Source organism: Neomonachus schauinslandi, chromosome 13, assembly GCF_002201575.2.
Source record: "Neomonachus schauinslandi chromosome 13, ASM220157v2, whole genome shotgun sequence".
In the NCBI taxonomy this organism is placed as follows: Eukaryota; Metazoa; Chordata; class Mammalia; order Carnivora; family Phocidae; genus Neomonachus; species Neomonachus schauinslandi.
The window spans coordinates 75,899,333-75,919,843 of NC_058415.1; the positions used below are offsets into that span (position 1 = coordinate 75,899,333).

Genomic DNA, 20,511 nt, shown 5'->3' on the forward strand with positions numbered 1-20,511 from the left:
ATTTCTGTAGCACCTTTCCTTGGCCAGCTCAACACACATGGAAAATAAACAATAACATGAATTTGGAAGTTTGCCGGACGCTTAGGGGCCTCGGAGCTGCCACTAGCTACCAGACCCCTATAAACTAAACCTTTTTTTTTGTTCCTCTTTGTACAGATCTAAAGGGTGATTGATTTACTGTTGTTTTTTTAAAGGAACCCCTCAGCTCAGTGACCCATTAACAGCAGAACTAATTCACTGAGCTACGATAACAAACTTACACCCGCAAAAGCATATTCAAGGCAACCACGAGCTTTGAAATGTTTGTTTTCCTTAGGATCTCTGATAGATGAGGTGACAAAAGCAGCTGGATGAAATTCAAAATGCAGAATAGGATCGGGTTCTCAGGACCAGGGAGAGCTATGCACAGGGGCTGTGCAGTCAAGGCCAGAGGGTGGAGACCCTGCTGGGTCAACTGCTCCGAGTTCCTTCCTTCCTTCCTGGGTGCTTCTTCCTCAGGCCTGGTCACGCGCAGAGTAAAGAGTCTAGAACAGTGCTGTCCAGTAGAACTTTCTGCAAAGATGGGCATGTCCTGTGTGCATGCTGTCCAGTGTGATCACCACTGGCCTGATGTAGCTCATGAACGCTTCGAGTATGGCTAGTGAGACTGAGGAATTGAATTGTTCATCTTCAGTAACTTTAATTAATTGAAATAACCCCACCTGGCTGGTGGCTGCCATATTGGTCAGCACAGGTCTACAATCATTATTGAGTGCCTAGGATACACCGCACACTGTGTGAAGTGCTTCATAGGCTTCTCTTGTAGAATCCTCAAAATAAGGACTATTATTACTGAACCTATTTTATGGATGCAGAAATTGTGGTTTAATGTAGCTTAGGTAACTTGCCCACGGTCGCACAAGAAGAGGAAGGTAAGCCTTTTTTCACTGCAGAGACTGTGCTATTGATCAATAAACATCTGGCTCTCTTTCTGATGCTAAGGCAGGTGGGGAGGGTCCCAAGTGCTCAGCTCCAGCAAACACCAGGCAGGTGATGGGGGCATGCCCTGGTTCAGCACCAGGAGCTTATGGTCATCTTGCGCTGCTGGATAAGTCCTGGGCAGATGAAGAGCAGAAGCCCAGACTCTACTTCCTGAAGATGATAGGCAATAGGAGGCCTCCCAAGAGCACCCTCTAGTCGGGGCTTCCTCAAGAGTGCGAAAACCAGGCCTTGTCCAGCCTGCAGGAGCAGGTGTCTTGTTACCATTGTTCTGCGTGTCAAAGCCTTTCAATATGCACATCTGCTTCGACCCTGCCATCCCAGCTCTTAGGAATAAATCCGAAGGAAAGAAATCTGTTGATTTGTTTAAGGATTTAATCGTAAGAATGTTCTTAGCAATGTTCATTGTCCAAATATCAATTAGGTATTTACTTTCTGCCAGGCGTGAAGAAAAAAATGCTTATATGCGTGAAAAATTAGAAACTGCTTACAAGTCCAGTGAGCATGGATTGTTGAAATAAATCACAAGGCATCCATATGATAGAATATTATGTGGCTGCTAACGGTAACATAGAAGATGCAAGAGAGGTATAAACAGAAGCGGAGGAACATGGTGGTGCAGAGCACAAAGTTTGGGAGTGCAGGCACTGATCATGAAGCCTCTGTGCATTAGCCTTTGACCTTAGGCAAGGTACTTCTCCAAGCCTCATTTACTTCCTGGATATCATGGAGGGTAATCACACCTACCTTGTGTGATAGTAGGTGTACTCATGCAGATAAAGGATTTAGAACTGTCCCTGGTACCATAACTTGTGCTCAATAAATGATAATTCATATGATTGTTTTTTAACACTTCAATGTGAACATGGTCACAGAGCCTTGTACGTGTAAGACCTGGCATATAAACGTGTGTGTGTATATGTATATATGTATATGTGTGTGTATCTCTCTATATACATACATATATACATATACATATATACATATACATATATGCATATATGCATTTATACACATATTTGTATAAATGTATGTGTATATATATAAATGTATGTATATATATATGGTGTAAATGTGTTTCTGATAATGAGAATTATAAATATTCACGTGCAATATACATATACACACACATAGACCTATGTACTCAATACTAATTATATTATCTCTAGGTAATGAGTTTAGGGGGATGTTTATTTCTTTGTAACACTTTGGGCATATTCCACATGTTTTACAGTGAATATAATCATTTATTGTTATTATTATTAGTATCACTATCATTATTTAATAAAAACCAAAAAGGCAGGGGCTCTTATGAAGGGCAGCTCTGTTATCCCTACACTAGACATAGGTTAGCTTGTTAAATGCCCTTTTTAGCTTTAGGAGGCGGTTACGTCACTATTCCCTATGTTACAGTGGGTGAAAACGAGGCTGGCCGGGGTGGGGGGTGGGGGGGGGCAGCATCTTGCTCCTGGATCCACAGCACACGGCAGCGCTGGCCCCCTGGCTTGACCCCCCATGCTCTACAGTCTCCATGCTACAGAGGGTAATGTGTTCTGGCGAACAAAGTTCAGTTAGCAAACTCCAGGCCGAGCCCCGACAGCATGGGGGCTGGTGCAGGCTTCCACAGTGATGAGATCCCCGAAGCCCTCTCTGCTGATAAAATGGGAACTGAAGAACAAGATGGGCTGGCTGGTCCTGGAGCTCAGATGTCGGGAGGGGAAACGTGTGGAGGCAGGAAGCCAAGAGGGGCTGACTCTAGACATGAGCTAATTGAGACAGAGCATTTGTGATAAACGGAAACCCTTTGGTCCTTCCCCATAAGATTCTGATAGCAGCAAAGTCTCTAAGTGATGTACCCTGGGACAGGCGTTTTTGGACTTCTGTTTTCAAGTTCAGATACATTTCTGTTCCCCTACCAAGTTCTGCCACCTATCTGTTTTTCATACTCTTTTTTATTGACAAACATGGAAATGGCTAATTTTTAAGTCACGAAAGGAAAATGCACTCCTTTGGGGAAAAGAAACAAACAAACAAACCAGAGTGTATGGAGGGGGGGAAATGCTGTTTTTCTCCTCTATTCATCTTGATAAATACTTTATGTGTTCCAGCTCACTGAGTCCCCACAGCAACTCTATGGAGTGGGGTTGATTTAAATGTCCCCAATTTATACCTGTGGGACCTGAGTTTTAGAGTTACTTCCTTCTTTTGGAAAGGACTGATTAGTATTCTATTTGGTGCTTATGCCTTAACGTACATAGCCATTCCCCTATGAATAGACAGATGTGTTATTTCTGATATTTTTACCATTATAAATGATGCTTCAAAAAATAGCCTCATACCTATATTTTCCCCTGTTTGTTCATGAATATCTGTCTATTGAATTCCTGAATGTGCTATTGCTAGATCAAAGAGAATGAATTTTTTGCATTCTTATCATGGTTCTTTGTGCTCCACTCCCCTTAGCCTTCAGTGGAGTTCTGAGATGAACATTCTTGGTATCCTCATCATCTCCACCTACAGATTGGAAAACTGAGGCGCTGAGGGCATGAATGCACTTGCCCATTTGACTCCAGATCCCTCACACACTGGTCTAGCTCTTTAGCCATACTTTCTTAGCCATTATCCCTTCCCCTGCCTCTGACCTATTCAGTGGCTTTTCTAGAGGGTACTTTTTTTCACTAAGAAGTTCAAAGTTCATAGGAACAAAGAAGAACATACCTGATGATCTGGCCCTTCTTAGGCTGAGACGTCTGGACTCTATTCTCCAGGCAATGGGGAACCATAGGATGTTTGCTATCCAAGGAGTTAGATGGCTGCATGTGGACTTGAGAGAGATGTATGTGACTAAGGGTACTTGCTAAGGGACACTGGGCTCTTCTCCTTTCTCCAAAGCTATGAAAGACATGCCCAGGGTGTTGGATAAGGGACCGACTGTCAAAAATTACTAAGGGGATCAGAGGGAGCTTCTGTGTATAACCTCCTTTCACTCCTGTCCCTTCCCCAACCTGGATTCTCAAGGTTCCATCCAACTACACAGCACCTGCCCAAACTTATTTTCTGTTTGTTTGATAAGGCGAAGTGAGTTTATGCTGCAGGATTCCCAGTGGCAGGTTTATTTTAAGATCTGGTGAGCCCCGTGCTCCTCCATCTGGGGCCCAGCTGCGGAAACCCTGACCGGGTGGACACCTCTGGGAAGTGGTGTTTTTGGAAACCAAGCCAAAATAGTGCCTTGTTCTGCCCCTAGGGCAGCTGAATGAAGCTGGTGGAGGAGTAGACAGGAGGCAGGCTCCTTCCTTAGGAGGCGAGTCTCAGACAGTCTTCAGTCCACATTATAGAAAAGAGCGTAGGGCTGAAGGTCATTCGATCTAAAGACATTTAAGAGATTGTATTGCAGCCCACTCAGACTTGGGCTCACAATCCTATTTATCAAGCACCTGCAGGATACTTTTCCCATACAGGGTCTCATTTATGCACAGAAAGAAGTTCTCATATTGATTAGAAACATAGTCTAGGAGTCCAGAATGCCTGGGTTCAAATCTCAGATGTATCCCTAGCATTGTGATTGTAAAAAAGTTGCTTGACCTCTCTCAGTCTCAATTCCCTTCTCTGTAAAATGGAGCAAATAGTAGTATTTACTCACCAAATAGTAGGAGTGTTAAATGTGTCCAAAGCTCAGTGCACCATGCCTGGCTTATACTAAGCACACAGTGAATAGCCAAGTGGCAGTACTGTCCTCATTCCCAGCATGGACACTGAGCCTGGATTGTTCCTAGGGCTGCCTGCCCCTCTGGCTGTGCTCGCTGCAAAGGACTCCATGTCCCTGTGGGCCTGCAGCTCCCTCTCCCACAGCCCCTGACCTTTCTCTCCCCATCTTAGCCCTCCAGTCTGGATGACCTCAAGTACCTCCTTCTTCAGAAGCCTCCCTGGGTCACTGTCCTTCCCCATGGTGCTGTCTCTTGTTCATCAGTGGTCAGCATCACAGACTTTCACAGTCTTCTGATAACCTTGTCTCGCACAGCAGACTCGCCTTCACTCTATACCTAGAATGGTCCCTCCTCGAGGGCAGGAACAATTTTCAGTTTCATCTTTCTGTGGCCTTTGGCCCGGAGCAGAGAATATGGGATAGATGCTCAGAAGGTTAGTTTGAAGGACAGTATCACGGCCTCCACGGACAGCAGAGTGAATGAATGAGCGGATGAATGAATGTGAAGGAATGAGTGAGTAACTAAACAAGTGGAGGAATGAATGACTGGGAGATTTGGGGTGAGTGGTGAGGGAGGGATAGCATAAGGGAATGCATGGCTTACTGACCAGGGGTTGGGGGGGCCCTGTGGAAAGCCATTTGGCCCTTGTCCTTAGCTGTGACCTCTGGGCCACTGAGGCCCATCCACCCCGCCTCCCTCCTGTTCCCTCTTACCTGCCTCCAGAAGTGATGACTGCACTCACTTCTTCACAGACCATTAGCTCTTGAGCACTGGAAGAGGCCAGCTCTGCATTGGCAAGGGCTAGGGGGCTGGCTGGCTGGCCCCTCCGGGAGACGTCATGCAGCGGCTTCTTATCTTGCCCTCTGCCCACTTGCAGATGACGACTGCACGGACTCCTTCACGCCCAATCAAGTTGCCAGAATGCACTGTTACCTGGACCTGGTCTACCAGAGCTGGCAGCCCTCCAGGAAGCCGGCTCCTGTCGCCCTGGCCCCCCAGATCGTGGGCCACACGACCGACTCAGTGACGCTGGAGTGGTTTCCGCCCATCGATGGCCACTTCTTTGAAAGGTGAGTGTGGCCTGAGCAGTGTTGATCCCTCTCTCTCCTGCCAAGACGAGGGAGATTCCGAAGGGAAGCTGTTTTCTTCGTCCTTGCTCTTGTTCATCGGGAGCCCCTAGCACCTAGCAGTGACGGGTCCATAGAGACACGTGGTCAATTTGGGAGTTGGGATAAATGAACGAGTGCTCATTGGAATTAATAAGTAAAGATGCATGCTTTCAATGAATGGATGTTTGGCTCTATTTTATTATGAAACACCTGGAAACTTTTATTGCCGGAACATCCTCTGGGATAGAGATGCTGGCTTCATCTCCATGAGCTCAGGAGTTGAAATTGCCTCTGGTCAAAGCACAATTGTGATAGATGTGTAACATATATTATAGATGAAGGTGTGTATGTGTATATATTCATACACCATACGTGAACACACATACTTGAATACACTTGAATATATGAATACATATAATTAGAATCTTTGTGCCTAGGGCTTTGTTGTAGAATTGAGGGTAGAATTTTTGGAAGATCAGGGATGATAAACTGAGGCACAAGAGTTTTGCTCCCCTGTCTTTCACTTACTAATTGTACTACCTTGGGCAGGTCACTTTCCCTCCTTAACTGGTCCTCTCCCGCAGGAAAGTGGGCCTAATGATGCCTCAGTGGCCTGAAGGCAGGGACCTGAATCCAAAGGTCTCTTGTGGTGCCTTTCAGGATTGAGACCCCCTGAGGAGCTCAAGCTTTAAGGGAAACAGATTCTGAAGAGTCAGGAAAACAGATTAAGATGATGACATCTACACTTGGCTACAATTTAGGGCTTATTAGTATTTAACCCCCATCCCAGGCTTTCTTAGGGGCATTTTGTCCAAAACTGATGATATACCATTGATGATGGTGAAAGTAATAACCAGCTAATGATTAACTAATACTTCTCTGTGGTTATGGTTGTTGCCATTTATCAAGTCCTTACTCTGGGTCATATTCTGTATTAAGGCTTTATATGCAAAGTCTCCAGTAACTATGAAAGGGGAATCATCAAGAAGGATCTGGGTGGCTCAGTAGGTTGAGCATCTGACTCTTGGTTTCATTCAGCTGAGGTCATGATCTCAGGGTTGCAAGATTGAGCCCCACATTGGGCACTGCGATCAGCATGGAGTCTGCTTGGAATTCTCTCCCTCTCCCTCCTCGTCTTCCCCTCCGCTCGTTCGCATGCACACTCTCTCTCTCTCTCTCAAATAAATAAACAAATAAAATCTTTAAAAAAAAAATAGAAAGGGGAATCATCTTCCTCATTTGCCAGGTAAGGCAGGAATTAGAGTGAAAGATGCTAGGGGATTTGACCAAGAGCCCATAGACGGTGCTAGGAGCTGGGCTCTGACTCACATTTTGCAACGTCTTGTCTTGGGCCGCACGTGCTTTCATTAAGTCCTTCCAAAACTTAAATTATGAAGGAGGTATTACCCCTCCCCTCAAAAGATCCACAGAAAGTGGTAAGGAGCTCTCATGTGCCTGTGTGTGTATGTACAAATACATATCAGGTCATGGTACCACATTAAATTTGGGCTCTAATTTTCTCCACTGCCATCAGTCCCTCAATCTAGAACCTTTGTTTGGCAGCTGGGTGAATGTGTTCATGGGGGAAGGAAATGCACTCCCTGGCCCTCTATAACCACCTCCCCTCCGCCCGCCTTCCCCTGCCCTAGCCGCCCTCACTAGGAGCTCAGAGCTGGGTTTGGGAAACGTCATGTGACACTTCAGAGCAGACTTTCCAGCAGCCTGTAGATTTATTTATTTTTTCTGTGGCGATGAGAAGTATCAGACTTTTGGTCAAGCCTTGGCCTCAGTTCCACTTAAAAATGGAAGTTTTGTAAATGAAGCTTCCCGTGTATGTATTTAATTTGTATTTCATAAAGCAGTTATTGTCCATTAAATAAATACCATCTGATTGTTGGAAACCTATTGGAGGGTTAATTGTTGTGTAATGAGATATGTCTCTATTACATAGTACCCTCAGCTTCAATCAATATGTTTTTAATAACCTATAGTCAGTTGGTACTTGAGGCTCATACAATAGCTATTCTGTTCAGTCTGAGATTTCATAACGGAGTTATCATACGTTAAATTAAAATGGACATTTTAGAAACATGTCTAATTAAGGTTAACAGCTACATAGACCATAGTCTATGGGTAAAGGAAGTCGATCAGCAAGTTCAATAAATTGCTGTAAAGACATGGAGCTATCACTCTCCCATGCCCTCAGAGTTTATATTCATGCAGACTGGCCTGGTGCAGAGTGCACAAGCTTTGCTGGCAAGTGTCTGCACTCTGTTCTCAGCCCCACCACTCCTGGTCTGCGGGACCTTGTGCAAGCCATCTCACCTCTCTGGTTCTCTCTGACCCTCTGAGTCTTCTTCCATAATTGTGCCCACTTTGCCTGGCTTTTGTGGGGAATCCAAGAGACGTGACATCTGTGATTTGCTAGCACATACACTCTATGCTCAAGAAATATTAGCTCCCATCTTATACAAAGTTTCCCAGAGCTGTTTAGCTACTTGAAAATTCTCTTTCCCTACAAAATCTCTGGTGTTTTCCACTGCATCCATCAATGCCAGCCTCTCGCCCCTGGCTATCTCTACGTCCTCCTGCTGTTCCTCACATCTGTGGTCTAAGAGAATACAAGGGTTTTCCTTAAGAAAACATATTCAGATCCTCCCACAGCCTGTGTCCTCACACATGGGCAACTGAATAAATAATTCAAGGCCACCCCTGGGTTTTCTAACTCCTTTATTTTTATCTGTCTTGCAAACATGTGTTGACTGAATGGTTTCAGTTATCTGAACAATTGGTGGTGGTGTATTAGAAAGAATTCTGGACTAAGACCCAAAAGACCTGGGTCTGAAGTCTTTGCAACCTCATTCCTTTCCTCCTCCTCTTTAGCCTCAGTTTTCTGATCTGTAAGCCAAAAGTCATCTGGCCTTTCTCAACCAAGCTCCCTATCCCAAATCTCAGAACACAGAAAATGACTAGAGTAACTGTTTTCTCAATTCTCCCAAGAATGGTGCATAACGAGTACCATTCTAGATGCGCAGGAGAGAAGTTAACTCATCACACGCAGTGGGTATCTTAAAGAAACACTGTTCAATAAGACTTCTGCTGTAATGGAAATGTTCTGTATCTCTGTTGTCCAATATGGTAGCCATTAGCCAATCGGCTATGGAGCATTTGAAATGTGACAAGTGTGAAACTGAATTTCTAAATTTATTTAATTTTCATTAATTGAAATTCAAAGATCCACATGTGGCTGCTGGGTGCTGTATTATTAGCACAGACTTGAGCTTTAGGCTTTGATTCTCATGGAAGGTGGGTAAGAAAGATGATCTCTTCCAGTGTTAGCATCTTGTACTACTGTGATTTCAGTGTCTGTGTGTGTGTGTGTGTCTGTGTAGATACAGGTGCAAATAAAAATCAAATAAATGCCAAACATAAGAAAACATATACTCCCTGGATGTGTAGGATGCTGCCTGATTTTGGTAAAGCCTGTATCTACTCAATGACTTTACAAGCTATGAACTTGGCATGATTACTTTGTACTCATGATCTTCTATTTCCTAATCTGTGAAATGGGAACATCACCCACTGCCCAGAATCACACCATTGCATTTAGTTGCCTACTTTGCCTTTACTTTAGTCCTTCTTTTCTCAATCCATGTTTCCATTCAGCATGAAGACCAGTCTTTTTAAAATGTAAATTAGATCCTGTCACTCCCTGATTTAGAGTGGCTCCAGTGTCTTCCCAACTCTTTTATGTACAATCTCCAGGTGGTCTACTGGACCTCCATGATCTGGTCCTTGCCTACTTGTCCAGCTGCCTCTCTTAACACTCCTTCCTTCATTCATAACTCCTGTCACTCAGACTTCCTTTGGGATCCTTACAGACCAAGCCTTTTCCTGTGTAGGGCCTTTACACACCTGAGACTGCCCCTGGAATGCTTTATATCCACTCTTTATGTCATCCTTCAGCTCTCACCATGGACGACATCCCCTCACTAAGGTCTTTCATGACTGTTTCAATTTTAATTAGCCCAGTGTACCTCCCCCACCAGTATTCTTGCCTACATCATCCATTTACTTTCCTTCTAGAACTTAATGAACCCATAATTTTATATCTATTTACTTATCTGTTTATATACTATCCATCTGGCTGCAAGCTCTATGAGGTGTAGCTAGCACACCTGATTTACTTCCCCTTGGATAGTCAAAGTCTGGAACTTGTACAGTGCTAGCAACTAGAGGCGGTTCAATGACTACTCACTGAATGAACAGATGAAATAGTGAATGAATATGTGAATCAGTGACTGAATATGAGGGAAGGTACTTTGTGGAGCTCTGTGCAAACTAGGCATATTTACTGTCAGGTGGATGATGGTTTAGTCACTCATCAAAGTATTTATTAGAAACCTAGGATGTGTCACGAACTGATGTACAGGGGACTATATGACCATCCTCTAAAACAGAGCATCTAAAGAAGCAGAAAGAAAGGCTCAGTAGCCATTAAGGTCCATGTGGTTCCTGACTCCATCCCAGAACTTTTATAATCTCATTGTCATCATAGAGCCAGTCATGTGACCCTGAGCAGCTAGGCATGGATTGTGGTTGTTGTAATGGAACTCCACCCTCCAGAGTGAGGAGGTCTCCTTCTCCACTCCTCATTCCCCACCTGCAAGTGTATTGCTATAATTATTATTGTTGCTAGTCCCGGAGTAATTCATAGGTATTCAAAATATATAGAAAATTCAGAAAACCAGAAGGAATAAAAAGGGAAGGGTAATCATCCTATATTCATTCCACCACCCAGAAACTGCTGTTGATATTTTGTCATGTTGAAGTTATTTGGACAGCATTGAGAAGCTGCTCTAAATTCAGTTTTGAATATGATTTTTTCACTGAACATTGTATCTTACACATTTTCCATGAGATTTCATAGAATATTTTTGTAACGACTGCTTACCATTTCATTGAACATATTAATCTTAGACTATTTCATCATTCTCCTTTCACTGGATATTAATGTACTTGCAAAATTTCTACCTATGTATGATTTCATATTAACACTGATAAAGCTGAGGATGCAAAATCTACAATTTGAGAGTCTAGACTAGGTTAGTTATGAGTCTTAGCAACATGTCTCAGTGACTGGTATTTATCCATCTATCTATCCAGCCAGCCACCCCCCCCCCCCCCCATCCACTCAGCTACTCATCTGTCCATCCATCCGTCCTTCTGCATATGTTGGCCACCATATATGCAGATAATCAGGAGAATGATCTGTTCAGTTATAGGTTTGGGGATGAGCTCCCTGGCAGCTGTGTGGAGGAGGAACAGGGAACACCAGCAGACTGATGCTCACCAGTGTACTCTTTCTTACCATGTGAACCCAGGGGCTACAGAGCTTCCCTATGAGGGAAAAGCTATAAGGCTCCTCCATTGCATCTTTCAGGTAGCTAAAGGATAAAGGTCCTTCTAGGAATGATGAAAAAGGTGTTGGCAGGACCATTGCATTTTGAGAAATAATGGGCTGATCCCTCTCCCCTCCTGGCAGCTGCCTTCTAAACAGATGCCAAATCTGGAGAAGAAGCAAGATCCCAGACGCTGTTGTGGCTAAGGGGAGATTGAATCCAGATACATAAGACACTTGACAGTAGAGGAAGCCACCATAATATTCCACTTCTGGAGCTCTTCCCTTCAAGGGATTGGCTTGCCCCTTGGAAAGCTGCTAAAATGAATTAGATGCCGTGGTAAGGAAGCTGCTTTTGACTGTTAAATCAGAGGTGATTCATCCATTCCCAGAATGTCAGGCCTGGAAGGTTCTATAGGTATCATCTGGTTCAGCCAACTCATTTTCAGATGAAGGAACTGAATCGTGCCTTCTTTTTATTTAATACCTAGGACACAGGATGGTGCCTGGCACATGGGAGGTACCTGACAAACACTGTTAAAAGAATAAAATTTGAGGTCAAATGGAGCTAAAGATTTTTTCACAACCACACATCAAATCCTCAGTAGAGCTTTGGATGTCTGATGAAACTAAGATTAGTATGGGTAGTAAGTCCTTGGCCTGTTGATTCTGTACTGCTTGAAATTAAAGAAGTATATCTACCATCAGGACAGAAGCCACATAAGTCCAAACAAGATCTTTGCTGGGCAATGGGGAGGAATTTCACTCATGGTCGTATTCTGAAAACTTTGGCAAGGATAAGGAGGATGGGGGTAACAAGGAATTGTTATGTCTTCTGCCCTGGTGCCTTAGGCCTAGCTGGATCAGGAGCTCATTCAACTGTTCCTAAGTCGGTGCATTTCCCTTCTTTCCTTGGCCTCCTAGAGAATTGGGATCAGCATGTGACCTTTGCCTGGAAGGGAGAATCCTGGTGCAGTATGCCATCAATGCTTCCTCCCCAATGCCTTGTGGCCCATCAGGACACTGGAGTCCTCGAGAAGCAGAAGGTAAGCCAGTCTGGAAGCTCACTTACAGATTGGGGGTGCAAAGAACAACTCTTTTGATGTAGATGGAGCTTTATGATTTTAACAGTCTTTTCTGCATACTATCTCATTTGATCTTACGATTGCCTGACAAGGCCAATTTACTTTGTTTCTGTCTTTTCCCCTAAGCTTTATTGAGACATAATTGACATGTAACATTGTATAGGTTTAAGGTGTACAAAGTGATGATTTGATACATGTATTATTGCAAAGTGATTATAGCACAATAAGGTTAGTTAACACATCCATCATCTCATACTTTTTGTTTGTCTGTTTGTGAGCTCATGTAAGAACTACCCTCTAGGCAATTTTCAAGTATATGATAGAGTATTGTTAACTATAGTCACCATGGTGTAGATAAGAACTCCAGTGTTTATTCGTCATACAACTGGAAGTTTGTGCCCTCAGCCCAAGATCAAGGCCAATATTCATGCATCGATTCAGCACATGTCCTTTGAACTCCTGCACTGTCTTAAGTATGTCATCCCACTTTACATACGAGGAAGCAAAGATGCTGAGATATTGAACAAGTGCCCGAGGCCACACATCTGATAAAGACATGGTGTGTATGTGTGTTTATGTGTGCCTCCAGACCCTGACGGCCTGTTGGTGCACAGATCACCTTAGAATCAGCACACATACCTGGGGGAGGGGTCAAGTTTTCAGTAGTCTTTGTCTTCTTTAGTTGTTGCTAGGAAGATCCAGGACATCCACACACATGCCACAAATATCCCTCTTGAAGTTTTCTGCCGTGTACCCTCCTTTTTGGGATCCATCTATCAGCAAGACACTGGAGGGAAGCACCTCATCATTGCCACTGTTGGTGGGCTCTCCCCATGACCGGACCCTCCCCTTCCCGGGGGTCTCCCAGGCCCTCCTAAGGGCCAGCAGTCTCTGTGCTCTCTTATGGCCCCGCTCACTGCCAGACTCACTGGGTTTTCTGCAGAATTTAAGAGAGTGCCTTTAGCACAATGCTTTGTTCCACCAGCACTTGACCCCGACAGCAGCCACTTGGAACTTAGAGAACCCCGTGGAAAGTTGCCTACTCAGTTTCCTTCCACAATATCCCCTTCTTTAGGGCTCAGTTCTAGTGCCCGAAGCCCGGCTGGCAGAGACCCCATGTTTTCCCGTGCCCTCAGAGCTTATGCTCCACCCCCAGTGTCTCTTGCTCCTGTGCAGGCAGCTCTCGTCCATGGTTCCTGGGTGGGGACTCCAGCCATCAGAGAGAGCAGAATCTGATTCCTCCCTGAGGTTCAGCAAGAACTCCCTCCGTTTTCTTTTATATTTTTAGAAAGAAGGTTGAGAAGAAAAAGCCAGAGAATAAAGCAAGGGAGAAGGATCAGAGAGGAGAGTGAAGGAGAAAAATGACAGCACTGTACTTTGTTATCTTCTAAAGTAGCTTAAAATAAAAATGAGAGCTGAACTCGGGAACTCTAAACAAATCCATCTGGAATGTAAAGTGAGAGGGATGTCTGGGAGAAGCCCTCAGCTCAGGCCCCCAGGATCACAGGCTGTCAGACTTGGAAGGGGGGCCTGGCTCATCTAGCCCCAGTTCCCACCCAGTGCAGGAATCCCCCTGGTGCCCTCCCTCACCCAGGGTCTCCTAGCACCAGCATGTACATTCCTGGGCCTTCCATTCTAACTCCATTTGTTAGAAAGTTCTTCCTGAAATCTACAATCATGACTTTTCTATCCCAACAGAACCCACGTTGGGTTCTCATGGAAGAAAGGTCATGTCTCTGCCAGCTGACAAATTGTGTCCATGCAGAGTGAACCAGTCTCATCTATGGCCACCATAGGAGCTACATGCCAGGCACCATGCTTGGTACATGGCCAAGAGAGAGCTGACCATCTAACAGGGGAGTCGGATGAGTAAAAAGGTGGTTCCCATCCACCATCAAGTGCAGCAAGGCCCATGATAACTGAAGCACAGAGTGCCAGGGGAATTAGGAAGAAGCTGACCTCATCCAGAACTGATACCACCCGGGAAATGTCACCACCCCAGCGAGCAAGGCACATTTGAGAACATGAAAAAAGTTTGGTATGTTTAGAGCAGTGGGTTTTTTTTTTTCAGTGTGATCTGGAGGCTTATGGGGTTCCTGGAGACTTTTAAGGGTATCCTCAAAATCCAAAATTATTTTCATAATAATGCTATGATATTGCTTACCATTTTCACTCCCATTCTCTCCTGAGAGAGCAGTGGAGCGTTCCAGTGGCTACGTGGAATGTGATGTTATTACTGCTCTGATAGCTAACAGAGCACATGCTTATGTGTTCTTGTGTTTAAAGTTCCTCAGTGTTCATTTATAACATGGTAACTACCAGTAGATATAACCCACATAAATGAAAGCTGTTCAATAATGCTACGAGAGCTTAAGTGGGTTTGGAGCATGAAACGTGAGGTGTGGAGTAGGGGGAGTTTGGACTGGGTGTTCTATAATGACTGGATGAAGATGGGTTTATACTGAGGGCAGCAAGGAGCTACCACATGCTTTGGCGGAGGTCTGGGGCATGGTGCGATGTGTGTGTTATAAAGACTGTGGTGAAGAGTCTGGGGATGGGTGTGCTGGAGGAAAGGGAGCAGCTGGGTGGCTGTTGCAGGAATCCAGGAGAGGGATGGTGGTGGCCTGGGTGTGGTCCACGGCTGTGAGAAATGGAGAAGAGTCAATGGAATTGAGAGATATTTGGGAGGTGGAATCAGCAAGACTGTCCCCCAAGACTTATCTGGCTAAAACCATCTTGGTTTGTTCTACGTGCTACATGAATGAAATAATTTTCAGACATCTCCCCACACCTCCATCCAACCCAACTGTCAATTGGATAAGTCAATTCATGGTTTGCTCCTGACCCTCTTAAAGCATGATATGCAGAGTAGAGTTCATCTGGAAGTGCTGAGCCCCCTGGTTCCCTGAGCTGACTCAGGCATGCAAGGAAACCCAGCAGCCTTGGGTTTTCCTTCAGGATATGTAAATTTAGTGCATGCAGTCCAGGAAAAGACACTGTTCTTTTTTTAGAGCATCCTATTACAGGCTCTGTGATCCTTTTGGCTCAGACCCTTTTAATATCCTTGAAGAAATAAACTTTTCCATGAGCCAAACTCTGCAATTTATTTCTCAACTCATTTTCATCCTATTTATCTTCGCGTGTTTAAGTTTTTGGACTTCCCAAACTAACATAAAACTCCCAAATCCATGAGCGATGCCAGACCTATCTTTGGGGTTAGGGAAAGAGTATGGGGTGGGGGGAGTGAAGAGGACTGGACCTTGGTCCAAGACCTGCCATCAATGTGCTCTGTGCCCTTGAATGAGTCACTTAGCTTCTCTGAAGAGAGCATCTCATGCACAGAATAAATGTCCTCTCTAGCTCTAATATTCCATGGAATTGTAACTTCTTTAACTCCTTATTAGTAAGATAGAAGGTTTTTTCATTTAACAAATATTTATTGCATATCCACTATCTTCCATTAACTCTATTCCGTGAACTTCAGGTAAATACAGTCACAGAAATTCTTGCCTTTGGCCACAGAAAGTGGTTGGATGCAAAAGAAACCCTGTTTTTGTATCTCTTGAGCAAAAACTGTATTTCATAGATGAATATTTCCTGAGGTGCTCAATACCATGGACACTTGCTACCTAGGACTTTGATAGCTAGACCCCGTCAACTCAGATCTCAATTAAGATCACGTATACAAACATAATGCATTGCAATGTTGGGTTTTCCATGAGAGAGGAACACCTGGCACTAGCTGTTTTCATTTTTTATATTTCTGTGAGTCCTTTCCCCATTTTTCTGCCTAGAATATTTCAGGTGTACTGAAGTAATCATCTGGAAAAAACTCGGCACCAAGTTTTTATAACTATATTTGTGTCAACAGCTGCAGTGTATATACACAAAGATATATAATAGATGTCTGTATGGATCTTCATAAATGTAAATTTAAATCAGCATAAGTATGTATAAGTATATTTCACACACTTATATGGCCTCATTTCTAGTGGACAGCTTATATAAACATGTGACTTTTCATTTAGTCACCATATATACAAAAGGGTATGTATTAACGATGAAGTAACAGTACCTTTGCACTTTTCTTTCTTCCCCCTTCCTTCTTTTTTCCTCCCTCCCTCCTTGCTTCCCCTCCCCTCCCTTCCCCTTTTCCTCTGCCCTTCTCCCTGCCTCACTTGCAGGGAGAAGGGTCATGCCTGGTCAACTTTCCAGCCTTGTTCTTTTTTCCCCCTTAGGCACTGTGGTTAGTTGTCAACTCCTCTGATGTTCCCTTGTCCAAGCCACAGGTACGATTATCTACATTAGTACAGCCATTTCTCCCCTGGTGTCACTAGACTAGAAGCTCCATGGGGTCAGAGACCGTATGTGTAGAAACTTGTTTCCCTAGGTACTAGCCTAACACTGGACACAGACCAGGCAGTCAATAATTATTCTTTGGATGGATGGATGGACGGACTGACAGGTGGACAGATAGACACATGGATGAATACATAGATGGATAGGTAGTGTCTATGACTCTGAACAGTGGTTTTTCTAAAACAATTCTCACTTGTTTGCTTACAGTTTTTCACTATCCCCCCATCCTTCTCGGTATAAGATGCCGATTCCTTAAAATGACCTATAAGCCCTTTGTGATCTGGGTTCTGTTTAGCTTACTGGCCTCATCTCTTGCCGCTCTCCCGTTGTGCTCAAAACCATAGTCATCTTCCTTCCCGTCTCTCTCAGCTGTTCTCTTTGCTTGGACTACCTCTTCCTCCCAAGCTTTTCCCTATTAATTCTTCCCTATGTTTCATAACAAAGCTAAATATTTGTGAGCATTTACTAATATCCCATCCCATTCGAGTTTTACAGCACCCCTGTGAGGTAAGTATCATCAGAGTAGGTGATGGGATGAGAAGCTCTATAGCTGATGCTCTAACCCAGCTTCCATTGCTTCAAAGCTTGGCATGCTCCCTGGACCAACAGTATCACATATATTCCATTCCCCATCAGGGAGTGACTTGACCACCGGAATCTCAGTTCCCTCTTCTGTGAAATGATTTTTGTAAGACCTGTGCCATAGACTTACTGCCAGGACGAAGAGAGCTGAGGCATGTAATGTGCTGGGCGCAGTGCCGCGCGCCTAGGGGATGGTCAGTTCGTGGAACCAGGTATGGGTAAAGGGACTGCTGCATTGGTGATGGTTGGACTCAGCACACCCCTGAGGCTCTTTTTTTACATGGAAAAGTTTATCTCTGATAACCAGACAAGCACAAGCTTTGCTAAGATCTCCATTCCTGTTTATTTCCTTGAGTGTCATGTCCAGGCTCACCTTCCTGTCTTTCGGAAAGCATTTAGTCCCTCTGTTGATTAACAAGAAACTCGGGAGAAGGCAGGAGCCAAACCCATTTGTCATCTTTGCTCTCCTGTGGCTCCCACCACTGATAGTCATTTTCTCCAAGGAAGGGAGAGAGATGGCACCATCTCTTGACAGGTCCAGGAGAAAGTGTGTGAAGGGGTGGAGTGCTCACCAGGCACTCCCCGTCAGCAGGAGTCAAAGCTCCATGAAGCTCTCGCTTTTTTTTTTTTTAAGATTTTATTTATTTGACACAGAGAGAGACACAGCGAGAGAGGGAACACAAGCAGGGGGAGTGGGAGAGGGAGAAGTAGGCTCCCCGCTGAGCAGGGAGCCCGATGCGGGGCTCAATCCCAGGACCCTGGGATCATGACCTGAGCTGAAGGCAGATGCTTAATGACTGAGCCACCCAGGCGCCCCAAGCTCTCACTTTTTTAACCCAATATTAACAAGATAGGAGATTCTTCATTTCACAAACATTTATTGAATGTCCACTTTGGTCACTGTCTGTGGACCAGGCGCTATATTAAATAAAGGCTACCTGAAATTGAGTGAAACAGAGGGATAAGAGGCAAAAACATAACTGTCTTATGAGATCTTGGTGACAATCAGATGAATAAATTAATGGCTAGGGAATGTGCCTCACACAAACTAAAATGCTACCCTCAGTAAAGCTCTGTGAATAAGTGATATGTATGTGCCAATACCCCACAAAGTTAAGAAAATCAGGAACTCCACTGAGTTGAAGAGTCTACAGGAAGAAAAGCTTCAGCCTCATTAAGGAGGCTTTGACTTTAACCACTGGTCACTTCTAACTAGCCTTTGCTGCAGATAATGGATGGACCTTGCCAAGGAGTGCTGGAGAGAATCCTGTAGTCCTATCCATCTCTTCCTGCTCTGATGTGTTATATCTAAAAAGTCTTTGGAATTTTCCTCACACTCTTCCATTCCCTTTATTTCCTTGTTCTCTTCTCTTCATTTCCACTTGGTGTTTTCTCTCTTCTCCCTTGGCTGGGCAGAGACACAGAGATTGGAGGCATTTTTATAGCCTTCACTGTAGTAGCTTTCCCACCCAAAATGGTTTTCTGGTTTTCATATTGTGATTCCTATGATACTGTAACAGTACCACAAAGCCATTTCAGACAGAGATTGCCTTTTCTCTTTTGCTTTAGAAATATCCAGCATCCCACCTCCCACCAACCAGCAATGTAAAAGAAGAAAAAAAAAATGTAGCTAATAGGACAATTTGAGATCTTCCATCCTACCATCACCAGCTGATCTGTATCTCTTGCTAGACTCCTTAAACAAATTAGAGCCAATCACTACACTGAGTCCTGATTACTTTTCTTAGCAGTGCAAAGGAGAGCTCTCTGAGGGTCTAGGACTAATGATCTCAGCAGAGAAAAATTCAGAAGTCGCTGCAGGCTGAGATCAGTGGGGATGAGGCATTGTCTCCCCAGGGAAAAAGTAGAAGAATCCCTCCTTCCTTTTCCCCCCCCACCCCCTGCCTCCCCACCTTACCCAACCCTCCCCTTCCTGAGTCAGACCGGACAGAGCTCTGAGGAGCTCAGTGGTATGGAATGACCTCATGTGGCTTAAGAGGAGAGATAAGATGGCTCCAGGGCCGCCTTCCAGCTCTGTCATTCATGGTTCTAGACAGTTTCCTCCCAGAATCCTCAGTCCAAGGGGAGAAATGATCTGTGCTCACCTCTTCTTTGCTGAAGGTTTCTGGTTCTTCTGTCATTTCATGCAGGTTGTACTGAAAGCAATACTGCAGGGATCCTAGTTTATTTTAGTGGCCTCTGCATGCAGTAGGGAGAATAAAGAGTATGAACTTCAAGATGAGACAACAGTGGGTTCTAATGCTGACCTTCACATCAAGCTGTGAGACTTTGATCAGTTCACTCCACATTTCTGAGCCTTAGTTGCCTCACCTCTGAGATGAGTCTTTGCAAGAAGTAAGCAAGTTCAGGGGACATATGGGTGTTTGGCAAATGTGTGTCCCTCCCTTCTTTCCATCTAAGGCAGCAAAGCCTACAAGTAGGATATGAAGAAGGAAAGTTGGGGCATTCACTAAAGAGTAAGATACTTATTGAATGTAGTTTTGACCAAATGTTTGGTGATTCATTCAAGATCTGTATTGCAGGGGTGGAGACGAGCTGGGTGCTATGCATACAGCTGATTCACTAGAACACTGAGAATCTTCTCCTTTCCCCTCTCTCTGAGCTCAAGTCAGGCCAGTCTCTCCTAGTGTCTACAGGGCTTTCAGGAACTCATACCCTCATCTCTTCTCCATAGGTCATCCAGATGTTGAACAGCCCTGTAAGTCCAGTGTCCGCACCTGGAGCCCAAATTCAGCTGTCAACCCACACACAGTCCCTCCAGCCTGCCCTGAGCCACAAGGCTGCTACCTTGAACTGGAATTCCGCTACCCCTTGGTCCCTGAGTCTTTAACCATCTGGGTGACCTTTGTCTCCACTGATTGGGACTCTAGTGGGGCTGTCAATGACATCAAACTGTTAACTGTCAGTGGGAAGAACATCTCTCTGGGCCCTCAGAACGTCTTCTGCGATGTCCCACTGACCATCAAACTCCGGGATGTGGGTGAGGAGGTATACGGCATCCAGATCTACACATTGGATGAGCACCTAGAGATTGATGCGGCCATGTTGACCTCCATTGCAGACAGCCCACTCTGTCTAGAGTGTAAGCCCCTGCAGTACAAGGTGGTCCGGGACCCTCCTCTCCATGTGGATGTGGCCTCCCTCCTACACCTCAGTAGAAGATTCACGGACACGTAAGTGCACTCTCTGGATAGGGAGATGGTCAGATGGGTGGGCTGCAGACGAATGTAAGGAGGCTCAGAGAGGCCTGCCCTAGAAGAAGGTTCATTACT

At 44.7% G+C, this 20,511-nt stretch overlaps 1 protein-coding gene across 1 annotated transcript in view; it reads left to right on the plus strand.

Moving 5' to 3' along the window:
* The window catches only part of PAPPA (pappalysin 1), a 253,181-nt gene that overhangs the window by 77,823 nt on the left and 154,847 nt on the right, over positions 1-20,511 (plus strand). The window contains exons 6-8 of the mRNA XM_044920426.1: positions 5,560-5,752; positions 12,117-12,238; positions 19,914-20,412. Of these exons, the coding sequence (XP_044776361.1) occupies positions 5,560-5,752; positions 12,117-12,238; positions 19,914-20,412 (814 nt within the window). The remainder of the gene's footprint in view (positions 1-5,559; positions 5,753-12,116; positions 12,239-19,913; positions 20,413-20,511) is intronic.